The sequence below is a fragment of the Nestor notabilis genome, unplaced genomic scaffold (assembly GCF_000696875.1).
Source record: "Nestor notabilis isolate BGI_N333 unplaced genomic scaffold, ASM69687v1 scaffold22442, whole genome shotgun sequence".
Classification (NCBI taxonomy): Eukaryota; Metazoa; Chordata; class Aves; order Psittaciformes; family Psittacidae; genus Nestor; species Nestor notabilis.
The window spans coordinates 47,291-60,827 of record NW_009919982.1 but is presented as its reverse complement, the minus strand read 5'-3'; the positions used below and the strand labels follow the sequence as shown (position 1 = coordinate 60,827).

The 13,537-nt window shown below is 39.9% G+C and overlaps 1 protein-coding gene across 1 annotated transcript in view; it reads right to left on the bottom strand.

Moving 5' to 3' along the window:
- Positions 1-4,817: 4,817 nt before the first annotated feature.
- FIGF (c-fos induced growth factor (vascular endothelial growth factor D)) overlaps positions 4,818-13,537 on the bottom strand; it is a 29,599-nt gene continuing 20,879 nt past the window's right edge. Inside the window, exons 4-7 of the mRNA XM_010010487.1 lie at positions 11,589-11,737; positions 10,141-10,238; positions 7,556-7,751; positions 4,818-5,477 (exon numbers count right to left, since the gene is read on the bottom strand). Coding sequence (XP_010008789.1) covers positions 5,351-5,477; positions 7,556-7,751; positions 10,141-10,238; positions 11,589-11,737 — 570 coding nt within the window. The 3' untranslated portion in view covers positions 4,818-5,350. The remainder of the gene's footprint in view (positions 5,478-7,555; positions 7,752-10,140; positions 10,239-11,588; positions 11,738-13,537) is intronic.

Below are 13,537 nucleotides of genomic sequence, written 5' to 3'. Positions count from 1 at the left end.
AATTTAAAACAGACTTTCTTCCCTCCTCCCCCCCTCCCCCGGGTGAAAATTCTTTATTGAAGTTTTTGAGTAACTGCTGATGGAGGAGTCTGACAGGAATAAAATGAATGGCAGCACACCATTTGTAACCCCTGACTTGTTTGTTTTTTAATGTAGACTGTAATAAATGAGAACGTAGATTCATTTCTCCTGGTAACCACTTGTAGTTCCAGAGAGACTAATTCACTCCCTGAATCCAGAATTGGAAGGTGAAAACCTCTTTGATATTTTAAAGTTGAAACACATTTATCAGGTATTTAGAAAATACAAAGAAAATGGGCATTTGAAGGATCTTCCACAAATTTTGGGTTGGATTTTCAAGGTTTCCCTTTTTTTTATACTATGTAAAGCAAAATAGCAAAATAACTATTTAAATAGCATAACTCGTGGCTTACAGTGGTTCAAGAAAACAAACAAAAAAAAACCCCTAAAAATGTAGATGCAGGATTGGGGTTTTTTTTGTTTGGCTGGAAAACAGGAAGGGAACTTAAAAGTCATCTGGAGTTAATGTCCAAAGGTTACATACAGGTATATATGTTTGCAGTGTATATCAATATAACAGGATTTATGTGGTCTGTCAACCTTCTTACAAATAATGCTTGCTATGAGCAGTGTCACAGTAGATGACATACAATGGTTTTCGAAATAAATTATAGCAGTACTTTCAGGATCTGTATGAATTTCTTCAGTGTCACTGGCATTTTCTAGGGTCACATATCCCTCTGTCCTTCTGGAGGTCAAATATAATTTTTTGCAAGTAGATAAAGATTTCCTCTTTCAAATGCTGTGTACGTATTTTGCTATTATTCTCATTCAGTCTTTTCTTTTGCCCCCTACATGCAAAAAGCACATGCATGTAAAAGCTAGCTGATAAAAACTGATATTTTAAAAGCTTCATATGCATTCATTTAGAATTAGCGATTACTATGTAAGTATTCTCACTGCTATTATATGCACAAATATGTAGAGGCTGTAATCCAAATATCACATTAAAGACCTCCCTCATATATAAAAATTTAAAAAACACCATAATATGATTTTTTAGTATTATCATTCTGGCTATGAAATCTGTAAATCATGTCCATATGCTTAAAAAGCAAGTCATGCTGAACACGGTAATAAAAGGCATTTCAAACTTCAAAGAGACCATTTCTTTGCTCAATAACCTTCCCTCTGAGAAGGTCATTTAGTCATAGGTTAAGAGCTAATGACATCAGTCAAAAAACAGATCTGCTATGAATTTTATATACCTCATTTAAGTCTTCTGAATTGTTATAGTAAATCTCTGTTATTAAATTCTGATATACCTATATGAAAGATAACATAAAGCATTTCTATTTTAAAGTTTGTTGAATATTTTTAAATGGATGGAAGAATCCAGAATTTCTCAAATAAAATAACATTATGAGTGGTTTTTAAAACCTCATCAAATTCTACTTTTCTGCTCATGTTTCTATTTCCACTTAGAGTCTCCTTTTAGCCCTCATTTTCCATGTAAAGGATTTATGGCTGTCCAGATATCACAGTGTTAGTGATATCTGGATCTTCTTGTGGCAATGAAGACCATCAAGCAGCACTGGCATTCACAGTGCTGTGCTTAACCTCTTGATCTTTTCCACATAGTATTTCAGTGAAATGTTACAAATATGCAGTATATACTCTAGCTTTGGTCATCTTCTAATCATACAGGAGGGTAGGATGAAAAAGAGCAGCATGCTGCCATGCAGAGGCTGACACAGGGCCTTAGGAGCAGAAGATCTGCTAGGATGTGAATTTACCATAAAAGAAGGAAGCTGTAAGATGCCTGTCCTGCAAACACAGGAGTGCACAAGTACAGCTCAAAAAGTAGGTGGGTCAAGTTTTCCCTTCCAGATACCTTTCACTATCCTTTCTTCAAGAGGAGCCAACAGAACAGGAGGGAAAGAATGGCCAGTGTTCATACTAAAGCAATTAGTTTACATGGCTAGTGAAAAGTATTTTCATGTTCCTATGCAGATTAAGTATGAGTCTGGTCAATTCAGAGCATTAAGGTGTCTCTGCTTTCCTGCCCAGGACAGTGCTGCACCTTAGGTGAAGTTGGAGGGGATGAATCCATCATGCTGAGTTTCAGGGGAAGGCTGTGGGACTGCAGCGCTGTCCTAGTGTGTGTGGCATCTTTGAGTACAGGATGCCAGCATGACCAAGAGTTTCCCCTTGCCCTACCAGCCCTGGCACAGTGTGGGTGATCACCTTCACCTCATTTTGTGACCTGGTGGGCTGGACGTAGCTGGGTGACAGATTATTAGGTTTACAGAGAGAAGTAGTTGTGTGAGCTCCTGTACTGCACCAGGAAGCAAAAAGCTGAGGGCGAGGTTGTGTGTGCATATTCACACATGTTCATACACACATGCACCCCAAGACTGTTACCTTGCAGAGGTCTGAGTGCGTATTTCAGCTTTGTGTACTGGAGTCGACAGTCTTATTTAAAGCATGAAAAAGTACATTCATAAGGCTTCTGGAAATCAGGGCTAACAATCTCTAAGGAGCAATGAAGTTATAAACCAGATAAATATCCAAGTGTGCTGGCTGCTTAGGTCACTCTTGTTAGTGAATGCCACCACAAGCACTTTCCTTTTCTACCTTTGCAATACGCATAAGACCTGCTCTGAATCCACAACCTTTCTGGCACACTGCTGCTGCAAAATGGAAATCCCTCAAGGGTAAAAGAGCCTGTAGGGGGATTAAATTTGGAAATAACACTGAATTTTATATTGACCTTCAGGTGTGTTTTTGAAGATCACACATTCTCTTTTGTGTGAGCATGTTTCTATCAAAAATATTTACATAAACATTTAACAAAGTGATCTGCAAGAGTTAAGCACAAACTTTTGGTATGCATAGCAAGATCTCACTCTTTTCCATTGGGATCTTCGGTCCCGAGTTAGACCTCCAGGCACAGGTCTGTTTTTCACTGATGTAGGCATGAAAACCTCAGAGCAGGCTTCACAGTGGTGGACAGTGATGGTACCTTTCTAGCCTGATATCTTAATGGCTATACTTTTCTAGTTGTAACATGACTCATGTTCAGATCTCTCCCTGCCTCAGTGAGAAAGGTTTTTGAACATGGTTTTCAGCCCTTCAGTAACTGCTTTATCTAAGACTCTTCTGGACTTGAAGCAGGTTTATTTGTCTCTTGGGTTGGAGCCATACTGTTTTATGAAAGAAGTTAGTATTAACTTGTCTGGATAGAAAAGTGAGGAAGCCTCTACAGGTCAAGGCTGATGAAACTGAGGCATGATTAATGCAGGGTTACAGTTGCTGAACTTCAATTTAAGAAAAGCTGGGAAATGCAAAAGCTTAAACTCTTTCCACAGAATTTAGCTGTGCAAATACAGTTTCATGCAAAGGTATATTTTTATTCCATATGCCTCTGGTGCCACCAGTTGTGTCTGGTTTACCTCTGCAGCTCCCTGGCTTTCTGAGGAATATCCTAGTGGTGTAGCCTATCATCAATCCAACCACAAAGCTGGGATGCCCCCAGCTGAGCTGGGTGAGAAGGGATGGTCAGCACGGTCCTTTGATGGACCCTTACATAGCTGGGGGACTTCACCCACCATGTCCATGTGTCAGAATTTAGAGCCTCCCGGAGGAGTGAGGTAAATGTAAGGGTGTGCTGCTACCAAGCTGGTTCACCTGGGTTGGTACTGGGGTCACATTCCCCTTCTTGTCCATTCAAAGTGCATGCTAGCTGCATGTGGCCTTTCCTCTGGAGGAAAACCTTCAGTGGGCGAGCCCAGTGAGGACCAGGAGGTAACCTTGCTGCAGGGCCTCCACCCAGCATGCTCACAGGTCAGGCTGTGTTGCTTGGCCAGAGGAACCCAGGCCAGTTCCCAGCACAGATAACAAGACCAGCCTCCCGGTGTGTTTGCACAGACCTAGACTATGAATGGCTTAGGAAGCGCTCAGAGCACTTATCCAGGGTCAAATCCTAAATGGCTTACTCAAACAAAAGACACGTTAAATTGTTTGGTGCTTTGTCCAGAATTCAATCAATGTTACAGGATTGGATCTGATATTACTTTAAATCAATTTATTTTTTTTCCTATATAAATGTAAAAAAAAAATCTCAGGTGCACATCAAAAAGACATTTTCTATTCCCTGTGTTGTGTCAAGCTCTCCATATCTGAAGTGGTTGTTTCATTTGCTCTATTCCCTCCATTCTCAGTGCAATGTAGAATTGGAGAATTCAGCAAAGTGGAAAAAATGATTCAGTCATCAAGACTATCACTTCCAGTTCAGGGTTACTGCTGACAATGTTTTCTCTGGGCTGTCTCAGTCCTGACTTCAGTGGCTCAGAAGATAATGCTGTCCTTGTATTTGATTTGGGTAAAACACTGTTACTGAGGCCTCACACTGGTGAAAGGAATTTCAGTGCAAAAGAGATTTTCATAGTGTGGTAAGCTAAAAGGAAAACCATCTTTTAATGAAACATGCCTTTCTAAAAAACACTGAAGAGTTAGCACTAGTGTGGCTGTTACCCCCTTAGGGAGATTAACACATTACATCAGAAACAAATAAATAAATCACACATGGCCATCAGGCAGACGTGGGAAAAATGACTTTTTTTACTGAAATGATTGGATCAAGTGACCTTGTTTTGACCTGGGTTTGGGCAGAAGCCAGTCTCAGTGGGACAAACATAAGAAGGCTGTACTTGAGATGGCCTTGGGGTTTTGCTTGTTTTCTTTTTGTTGGGCAGTTTTAAAATAACAGAGGAAGATGAAAACCACTCGAATAGCTGACGTATTTATTTTCTTATATACACTTAAATATGGCACATCTGACAGTAGTTGTACAATAAACTCAAAATGATAATCAAAGCTGGACAGTAGATCAAATAAGTCAGTGCTGAACCTACTAGAAGCCAAATCCTGTACACTGAATCTCTGTAGAAAATTTCACCCAGGAGCTGCATTAGCTAAGGATTCAGAGGCTAAGATTATCTAGTCTCAATTTCTGAAAGAGTTGCTCATGACTGTGACTCTATTACCAACATACCAGCTTCATCTTCCATAACATAACATTGAACCAGCACTTCCCACTCTTTTCTTTGGCACAGCCAGCAATTTCTTGGTTGTTGTTACCTCTTAGGGAACAATTGCCGATGTCCCAGAGGCTTCACCTGCAGTTAGTGATTATGCTAATAAATAAATGCAGACTGGATTCATTCTTCTGCTATTAATGTGAAGATGTTTGTGTTTACTATGGTTTGAAAGTCAGTGACAGCTACTTTGCAAAGCAGTGGATTTTCAGAGAATAAGAAGAGCTCAGTCAAGGAGTTTCTCTGCTTTGGGACCCATGAGAACCTCTCTTCTCCTTTGGACAACGACAATGCCTGGAACACACTGGTTTTGCAGTTGGGCATGTTCTGGGTTGGGATGGACATTTGTCCTCACAGCTGTTTGATAGAAGAGAGAAAAGGAAAAAGAGAGAAAAGGAAAAAGAGAGAACATTGTAATACGAAAATCCTTCACTGTTACATTTGTCAACTTTTTAATCTTTGAACACTGCAGTGCTTTCTAGACAACATTTGGGAAAGTGTCAACACCCTACAACACAGGGAGATGAGACTTTGCTGCCTAACAGTTTTTGTCTACAGAAATATGTCTTGCTGTTTTCCGTTTGTCCACAGTCATGACCTAAGTAATTCTTTCATTTCTTGAGAGCAGTGAAGTCCAGAGTGTCAGCACTGGACAGTGCTGCCCTCAAATTCTGTGAAGGACCTTAACTCACCTGACACTTCAGTTTTGGTTCTTCATGAATAGTGGGCATAAAAGTCAGGCATAAAAGTCCTGTGTCCAGGTTACAGTAATTTCTAGAAGTCAAACTCGTGTGAACAAATTACTCCATCGATCCCATCCCACCTGTCTTAAACACAGATGTGACTAAGCCTCTTATGCTCACCTTCAGCTCTACTGAGTCTTTAGCTATTTTTATACTTGTTGCCAACTGTTTTATGCTTGTTCTTATTTTCAAAGCTGAACCTAAAGATGAAAAGGTTACTTCTTCCACAGCTTCTTCTCCATGAATGAGCCTCTGAAGTTTATGAGAATGGACCCTGTGGGTGACCATTCAGTGAACTGTAGCTCTGCTAAGGTACCCAGAGAAACTGCATGCTAGCTATCCTTACATAAACTTTCAGACCAAGCTGCTGCATTCACTGGGGTCTCTACATGGGACCAAAGCTTTCTGAGAAATTTTAAACATAAACTAATTCATCCTGACTTGTATCAGAACTAGCATGGCCAGCAGGACTAGGGAAGTGATCTTCCCCCTGTACTCAGCACCAGTGAGGCTGCACCTTGAATACAGTACTCTCTTCTGGGCCCCTCACTACAAGAGGTGCTGGAGCATGTCCAGAGAAGCTGGTGAAGGGTTTGGAGAACAAGTTTTATGAGGAGCAGGTGAGGGAACTGGGGTTGTTTCGTCTGGAGAAGAGAAAGCTCAGGGGGGACGTTAGTGCTCTCTACAACTACCTGAAAGGAAGTTGTAGTGAGGTGGGCGTCAGTCTCTTCTCCCAGGTAACAGTCACAGGACAAGAGTAAATGGCCTCAAGCTTCACCAGGGGAGGGTTTAGATTGTATATTAGGAAAAATGTCTTTACTGAATACAAAGACAGTGCTCTCTACAACTACCTGAAAGGAAGTTTGGAGTCACTGTCCCTGGAAGTGTTCAGAAACCATGTAGATGAGGCTTTTAGTGAGATGGTTTAGTGGTGGTCTTGGCAGTCCTGGGGTAATGGTGGGACTTGATGATCTTAAAGGTCTTTTCCAACCTGGTTGTTTCTATGATTCTATGAAAATGTTTTTTTTAAGAGGGCATTTTCTACTGAAGTTCTGACAAAGCAACCTCAAAACTGATTACATAAAAGTGTTAGGGAAAGGCATGGAGTGCAACATCTCCAGCATAATTTTCCTGCTTCTCAGTGGAATCATGGCTGATTGAGTGGGTTTGTATGTGTACGATCTTGCATTAGCTCTAGAAAATCACTTGCTATGAGGACGAAATGAATAAGGAATGTGCTGTATGGTGCGGGGGCCAACTTTGGGAATCTTTGTCCCTAGATGTCCATGTGACTGCATTCAGCTGTCACAGAGAACACAGGATGGGTTCTACCTACCAACAAATGCAAGTCTCGATATCTCATTGTAAATCCCCTGTATCACACAGTAATTTCAGTTGTAGCATGGTTTTAACCATCATTCTCTTAAGATTAGGGGAAAAAATAATAAATATTGGTAGTTGAATAGCATCCTTGTCCAGATTTCTTTAAAACATGTTAATTAAATAAACTTGAGGCTCCTTCTATGAGCTAAATACTGTAAATATCATCTCTGTTATCATTATCTCCCTAACTGTAGGAAGGTATTTTATCCTGGGCAGAACTCTTACCTAGTTCAGCACTTGCACCTCCAGCATCTATGCAAGATAATTCAGATCTTGGAGTGTAGACACTGAATACCAAGGAACACTTACCTGCAGGTTTCAGCATGAAATATCTTGTGTTTTAGAGCACAGCTCTCCTGGCTCTCCCTACACAAATAGCAGCTGCAGTTCTCTTTACTTTGAAAGAAATCTGTGGGACACTTCTGTCTACAGATGCATTCACAATTTTCTTCATCAAATTCCATATGTTGTCCACACATAGCCAGCTCAGCAAGAGGAGGGAGTCCTGCAATAGCACATACCTCTTTTAGTGGTAAGCTTTACCTGTCTAAATCCTGCTTTTGAAGAGACTAACTCTTTCTTTGTAATCTCTAGGACTCACGGTTGTACTCTCTGACACATTCTAGTCTTCAGAATTTCTGTTGTAACTTACTGAGCAAAAAGGGACTCAAGAGGATTGAGCTGGTTCTTTCGCTTACTCTAATACTGCTATTTATTGTGGGTTGAATCCTGCAAAAAAAAACCTTGGGGGCTGTATATTAAAAGAGCCTAGTGTTAGGTTTTGGAATGCACAAATCTTTACTGGACACCAGGTTTTAAAAAGAAAATCTCAAAAGGGATTTAGTCTATGCCCATGACAAAAATGTACATCCATGCAAACTGTCACACTCACCACTCCATGTGCTTCAATATCCATATACTGGGGAAATTTTGCAAAAGTAATGCTATATCTAGTAAGGTGCAAGCTGGTCTAGTACTTCAATAAGGAGCATATACACACTTAGTTGAATATGGAAGAAAATACTTTGGTTCAGAAACAAAACCCCAGCCAAGTGACCACACTTTCTAATACCTCATCTATCTTCCCTCAAAATACACATCTGGAGCACAATATGAGTCTAATCCTAGCAAAAGAGGAACGCATTTTGTGAAAGTTTTATTAGAATGCTAGCAGCACATCTCCAGTTAGAGGTCATGGCATATAATGTGTCATTCAGAAGGTAATTTCCTGTAGTTTTACAATTAGCTTTTAGATTTACCCTATGGAATGTGGAATGTAACCTGCATCTGTGACCTCTGCAGTCTGAGCTCTGATCTCAGTGGCCAGAAGAGGCTTGCACATTACTTGAAAGAAACCTTCATTATTATTTACTTAATGCTGGAAAACAAATATCCAGACAGAATAAAACCCATCTTCTGTTGGAAGGGAGGAAGGAATCTGCCCAAAATTCTTGGAAGACAAGCTCCTTCCTTGGGGTGATAAAGTTTGGCATGTGCGAAGTGGTATAGAGTGTTTTGGTCTCACTTTGTTTCAACATCAAAGACAGATTTTAAATTATTTTGTCCCAGTCACTGCCAAACACAATGTACTTTAGAAAATGATATTTAATTTGGGGAAATATTGAGTCTATGTCAACAAAAGCTATAATTCAACAAGCCACAAATTTTAAAGTTCCAAGCTGACCTTGCAAAAGGCTAAGAGTTAAGAGGACTTGGGCTATTCACAGTCCTTTGGACTTACTCTGAAATATAGAGTACTAATCCTTTCTTGAGAGAAAAGTCTAACTTGAGCTTAACTATCTAACCTGATTTCAGATGATCTAATCCAGAGTGAGAACAGATCCTCCAGAAACCACTATGAAACTGATCTGTTGCTTATTAAAATTAGAAGATTGTAATCAACAGACTTCTTTATGAAGTTATTTAGTTTTATTTTAGTTTGCTAGTCCAGGAATTGCTTGCCAGCTTGCATTTACTTTTGCCTTGGATGGTTTATTCTTTTGCTTGCAGCATGTAGGTTAAACCACAAAGACAAGGCTTCTTTCTGTGTCTGTCTGCTCTAGTGCTATGGTAATTTTATTTTGACCAGTACAATTTCCTGAGAAAAACAAGTTTTTAAAAATTTTTTACAAGACTTGGAGAAATTTTAACTTCTCTTAATGTTTACTGCCAGTATCTTTAGACTTACACAGTTACTCCCCAGAATATGTCCTACAAACTTCTTTGACAGATTACAGTTTTCTAGGAAAAGCCGAGGGAGAAGGGAAATAGTGTATACTTCTATGAATTTTATCCTTTTACATTTCCTTCAGCAGACCTGAAGGGTTATACATGCATGCTCCTGAGTGTGTATGGCATATCAGCTTGAAAGCTTCCTACATAACTTAATATTATTGTAAAACTAGTCAAATACTTTGAAAGGTCATATAATCTTTTGCACTGGCTACAGCTAACAGGCAGGAATGATTTTGCCTGTTTCTCACAATAAAATTTCCCACAATAAAAATTTAGCACCTTCCCCATGCAATGTATTCCAGGGCAATTCTTTTCTACAGTTCAAAAGTTTTCCTTAATTCACACCATACAATTTAAGGTTCGTGTAAAATAAAAATTTATCCAGGGTGTCTACTTCACTAACTTGTTAATATTTTCGTATTTCCTATTCAGGTTGCTAATACAGAGAGAATAAAATATACAAACAAAAAACATGAGATGGGGATAAGCAAATACAAGTGTTTATTTTCAGATGAGATTCTGCACTGTAAACCAAATCTGTCTAGGGATGTGGAATCAAAACTTAACTCTCTCAATTAAAAAACAGGATAAAAACATGATGAAACACAAACAGCCTGAAGATAGTAAGCAGAAGTGTCCATCTGTAATTTCATCTTTACCTTCTCGTCTGTTGGGGTGCTGTAAATCTACAACACATTCACATTTGTCACTATCCCAGATCCATCCATTATGACAAAGTTTGTTGGTAAAGGGGCATCTAGAAGAAAAGGTAAAAAAAAAACCAAACAAGCCCATAGGAATTAAAAGAAAAATAAAAAAAATAGGAGCATCAGTGTAGTCATTTGGCAAAATGAGCCTGCTGGTACGCTGGGTCTGTCACTTGTACCACATGAAGCTGTGGCATCTGTGTGTGTTACTGCTGCAAAAAGAATACCTTGGGACTGGGTGGTTTTTGCTGACAGGGCTGAGCTGTCTGGCTCCCAGCAACTAGAAAGAGCAGGTACAGCATGCATTTCAGATTACATCCCTAGGAAACAGCTACAATTTTGCAGCTCCCTTTTTCCATAAAAGAGCTCTACCCCACTCAGGGTAGTCTTTGTCTTACAGTATTTCTGCCATGTAACTGTATTCAATTTTGCCAAGCTGTCAGAAAGTGCAGCTCCAGTTTATGGTTTGCCCATGCTTAAGGATGTACAGTGGACTCTTTCCAGTGTTAGAGGGGCCAGTTTGACTTTTAGGCACTTTGCTCTGGGAGAGGAACTCACAGATTGGAAGAAGGCTGAGGTTTATCTGTATTTGTGCAGGAAAAGGACTCTGAGGGGCCAGCAGGCTGATCGAAGACTCAAGTGGCTTTGCTGAAATGCCACCTCTCCCTTAGCCCAGATGTCTACCTGAAAGGCAGTTGTGGTGGCAAGCCTATATGCAGGGCTAGAAAGACATATGACTTTCAGTGAATCACTTGAGCTATCTGTTTTTCTAGAGTCTTTGTTAAATTAACGTAGCCTGTTCTCACCAGTATAGGTATTTTATATCATATTTTGGATTAGATGTGAGATGACTTTTCTCCAGCCAATGAGCCTGAAAGATGCAAACCAGGACTAGACCAGAAAGTGAAAAGACATGATTCACACTGATTCTTACCTGACATGCCATAAGGTTTGGCAGAGGGCTTTAGTTTGAGCATAGCACTCAAGCCCACTTGTGCCCTGCCTAAATAATACACAAACAGAGTTACTCATGTCAGGTTGAAAAAGTATATGCACACATACCCAAATAGCCCCAGTGGAGCATAGTGATAATATGTGCACTTTGAGCCCCTGCTCAATCACCTTAATGTCTTAATGGCTCCAGATGCTGCTGAACTAGCCTGCTATTTGTTGAATTCTGGTGTCCACTCACTTCTAATCCACAAGGTTTAGTTGAAGCTTCCTAACGCAGAGTGACAATCAAGTTATTTGAAATTATTATTAAATTGTTAAACAGTATTAGAAATACTGTTGGGATAACATGAAGTGAATGGACCATTATAATGACCAGATCAGAACAAAATAATTTTCATATTTTGGACTGAACAGGATGTGTAGAAATTGTAAATGAGGGAACTTACCCATCTTCTTCTGGGTACTGGACAGATCTTCGTATGATGGCATACTGATGGCGCTGGGTATTTGATAGACACTTACAGCCTGTGTGATTGGCAATTTTGATTGGTACGGGCTCAGGAACACTTGTCAAGGGAACTGAGATCTCAAAGAGCTAGGTGGGTGAAATAACATTTATTTTTCAGTTTCCATAATACAGTTAATATTTGGAGTTTTAATTCAAAACCTTTTATTCTTTGCTACCACTTTTCCCACCCTTGCTCTTTTTCTAGAGGTAGTTACCATGAGTAGGTGGGCACTGAGGGTTTTGAAGAGTAAGCAATGCCCACCAAGGAAGGAACTTGCCAAAGTGATGGTCCCAGTGCTGTATTACCAGCTATTAAACACCCAAGAGCACTCAAAATTGTTTGCAAACAAACACACTCAAAAGCTCTTCTGAATGCTCAGGCTAAATGGAAAATACAGGTGTTGGAAACATTGTCCTCAGTTATATCATCGGTTGAATTTCAGTCACTTATGGAGACAGCTATTTAACTGTCCTAGGGTATAATCACAGCATGCATCTTTAGTGGCCTAATTTCACCTCTACAGCCTCTGCAGAGAGGGAAGAAACAGGAGTAAATAGAGGTCATTCCACTTCAGAAGGGTTCCTGCAGGGAATCGCCCTGAAAACATGTCTCTATTGACTATAGCAGGAGCCTAAGGAACCAAGCAGCCTAACTTCAGTGCATGCAGATTGCTTAGGCTTATCTCCGTGTAGCCTTGTAGAAGCCCTGGTTTCTTGGGCAGCTACGTGTCTGACCTGTTGAAGTGACCCACACTCCTTCTGCCCCCCCAGCTTTCTTCACATGGAAATGAAGGCATATATAGGGTATGTTTTTGTGTGCCAGCATGTCTTGGCTTAACACTGCAGCCACATGTAGGAACTGAAAAGTATTCCTAAGACAGACTGCTAAGACATTTGAATTGAGGTGTCACAGTGTCTAACTTCGGGTGGTATGGGTATCCTTCAGAGGAATTTTATAACAAGGAAAAAAAGATGCTGTCACTAATATGGGAGTACTTCCAGTCATTTTAGAGGAGCAAATCTAGACTGATGGTGGTGTATCCATGAGCGGAACTTAGCTGGGGACTTTTGAGGGAATGGTTATTTTTAAGAATGCTAAAGGAATGTTACACTCTGCAAAACTGCAGTTTTTCAACAAACTTACTTATAAAGTGCTGCTTCAAAACCACATAAATAAATAAATACGTTTTAGCCTGACCTAGCTCCCTGAGCTGATCAGATGTCTTTTGTGTGCAGCCGCCAACTTGTAATAGCTTTCTCCTTCTGGTGTGGAATGAAAGCAATTAATGAACGTTGACGCAAAAAGGACAGGCCCTGATTTATTTTACTCAAGCTATATTCCACTACAACTAGACACAGCAGAATTAGATTCCAACAAACCTGAAACAATATAGAAGTGAATTTGACCTGCTGCCCATGAGGACTTCAGTTTTCTTTTTAAACCAACTGCCCTCCATCTTTGTCCTGATTTAAAGAAAAGCCTTTTTCATAAGTTAAATTTAATATATTACTCCAAGGCAAAAGGTGTTATCAGCTATAAGTAGGGATAACAAAATGAAGATTAATCAAGGAGGACCAGTCTCCTGTGCTCCTTCTGTAGCTATGAACACAGATGGTTTCATCTGTAGTGCTGATTGAAAGCACTAAATTTGGAGCTCTGCTCAACCACCTAATGGAGCAAGATATCTCTGTACATAAACGCTAGGGGGAGTCTACAGAAAGAAACTTTCTGGCTACTGTCTTTATGCTCACTTTTGGCATTGGTCGTTGAAACTCAGGTATTTGTTGCCTGTTGTACCTAAACAGTAATTGACTACTGTTTTAAGCCTTTCATTTCCAAAGTGACTTGTGATTTGGGACATTCAGATCATGGGGCATTCAAATTGA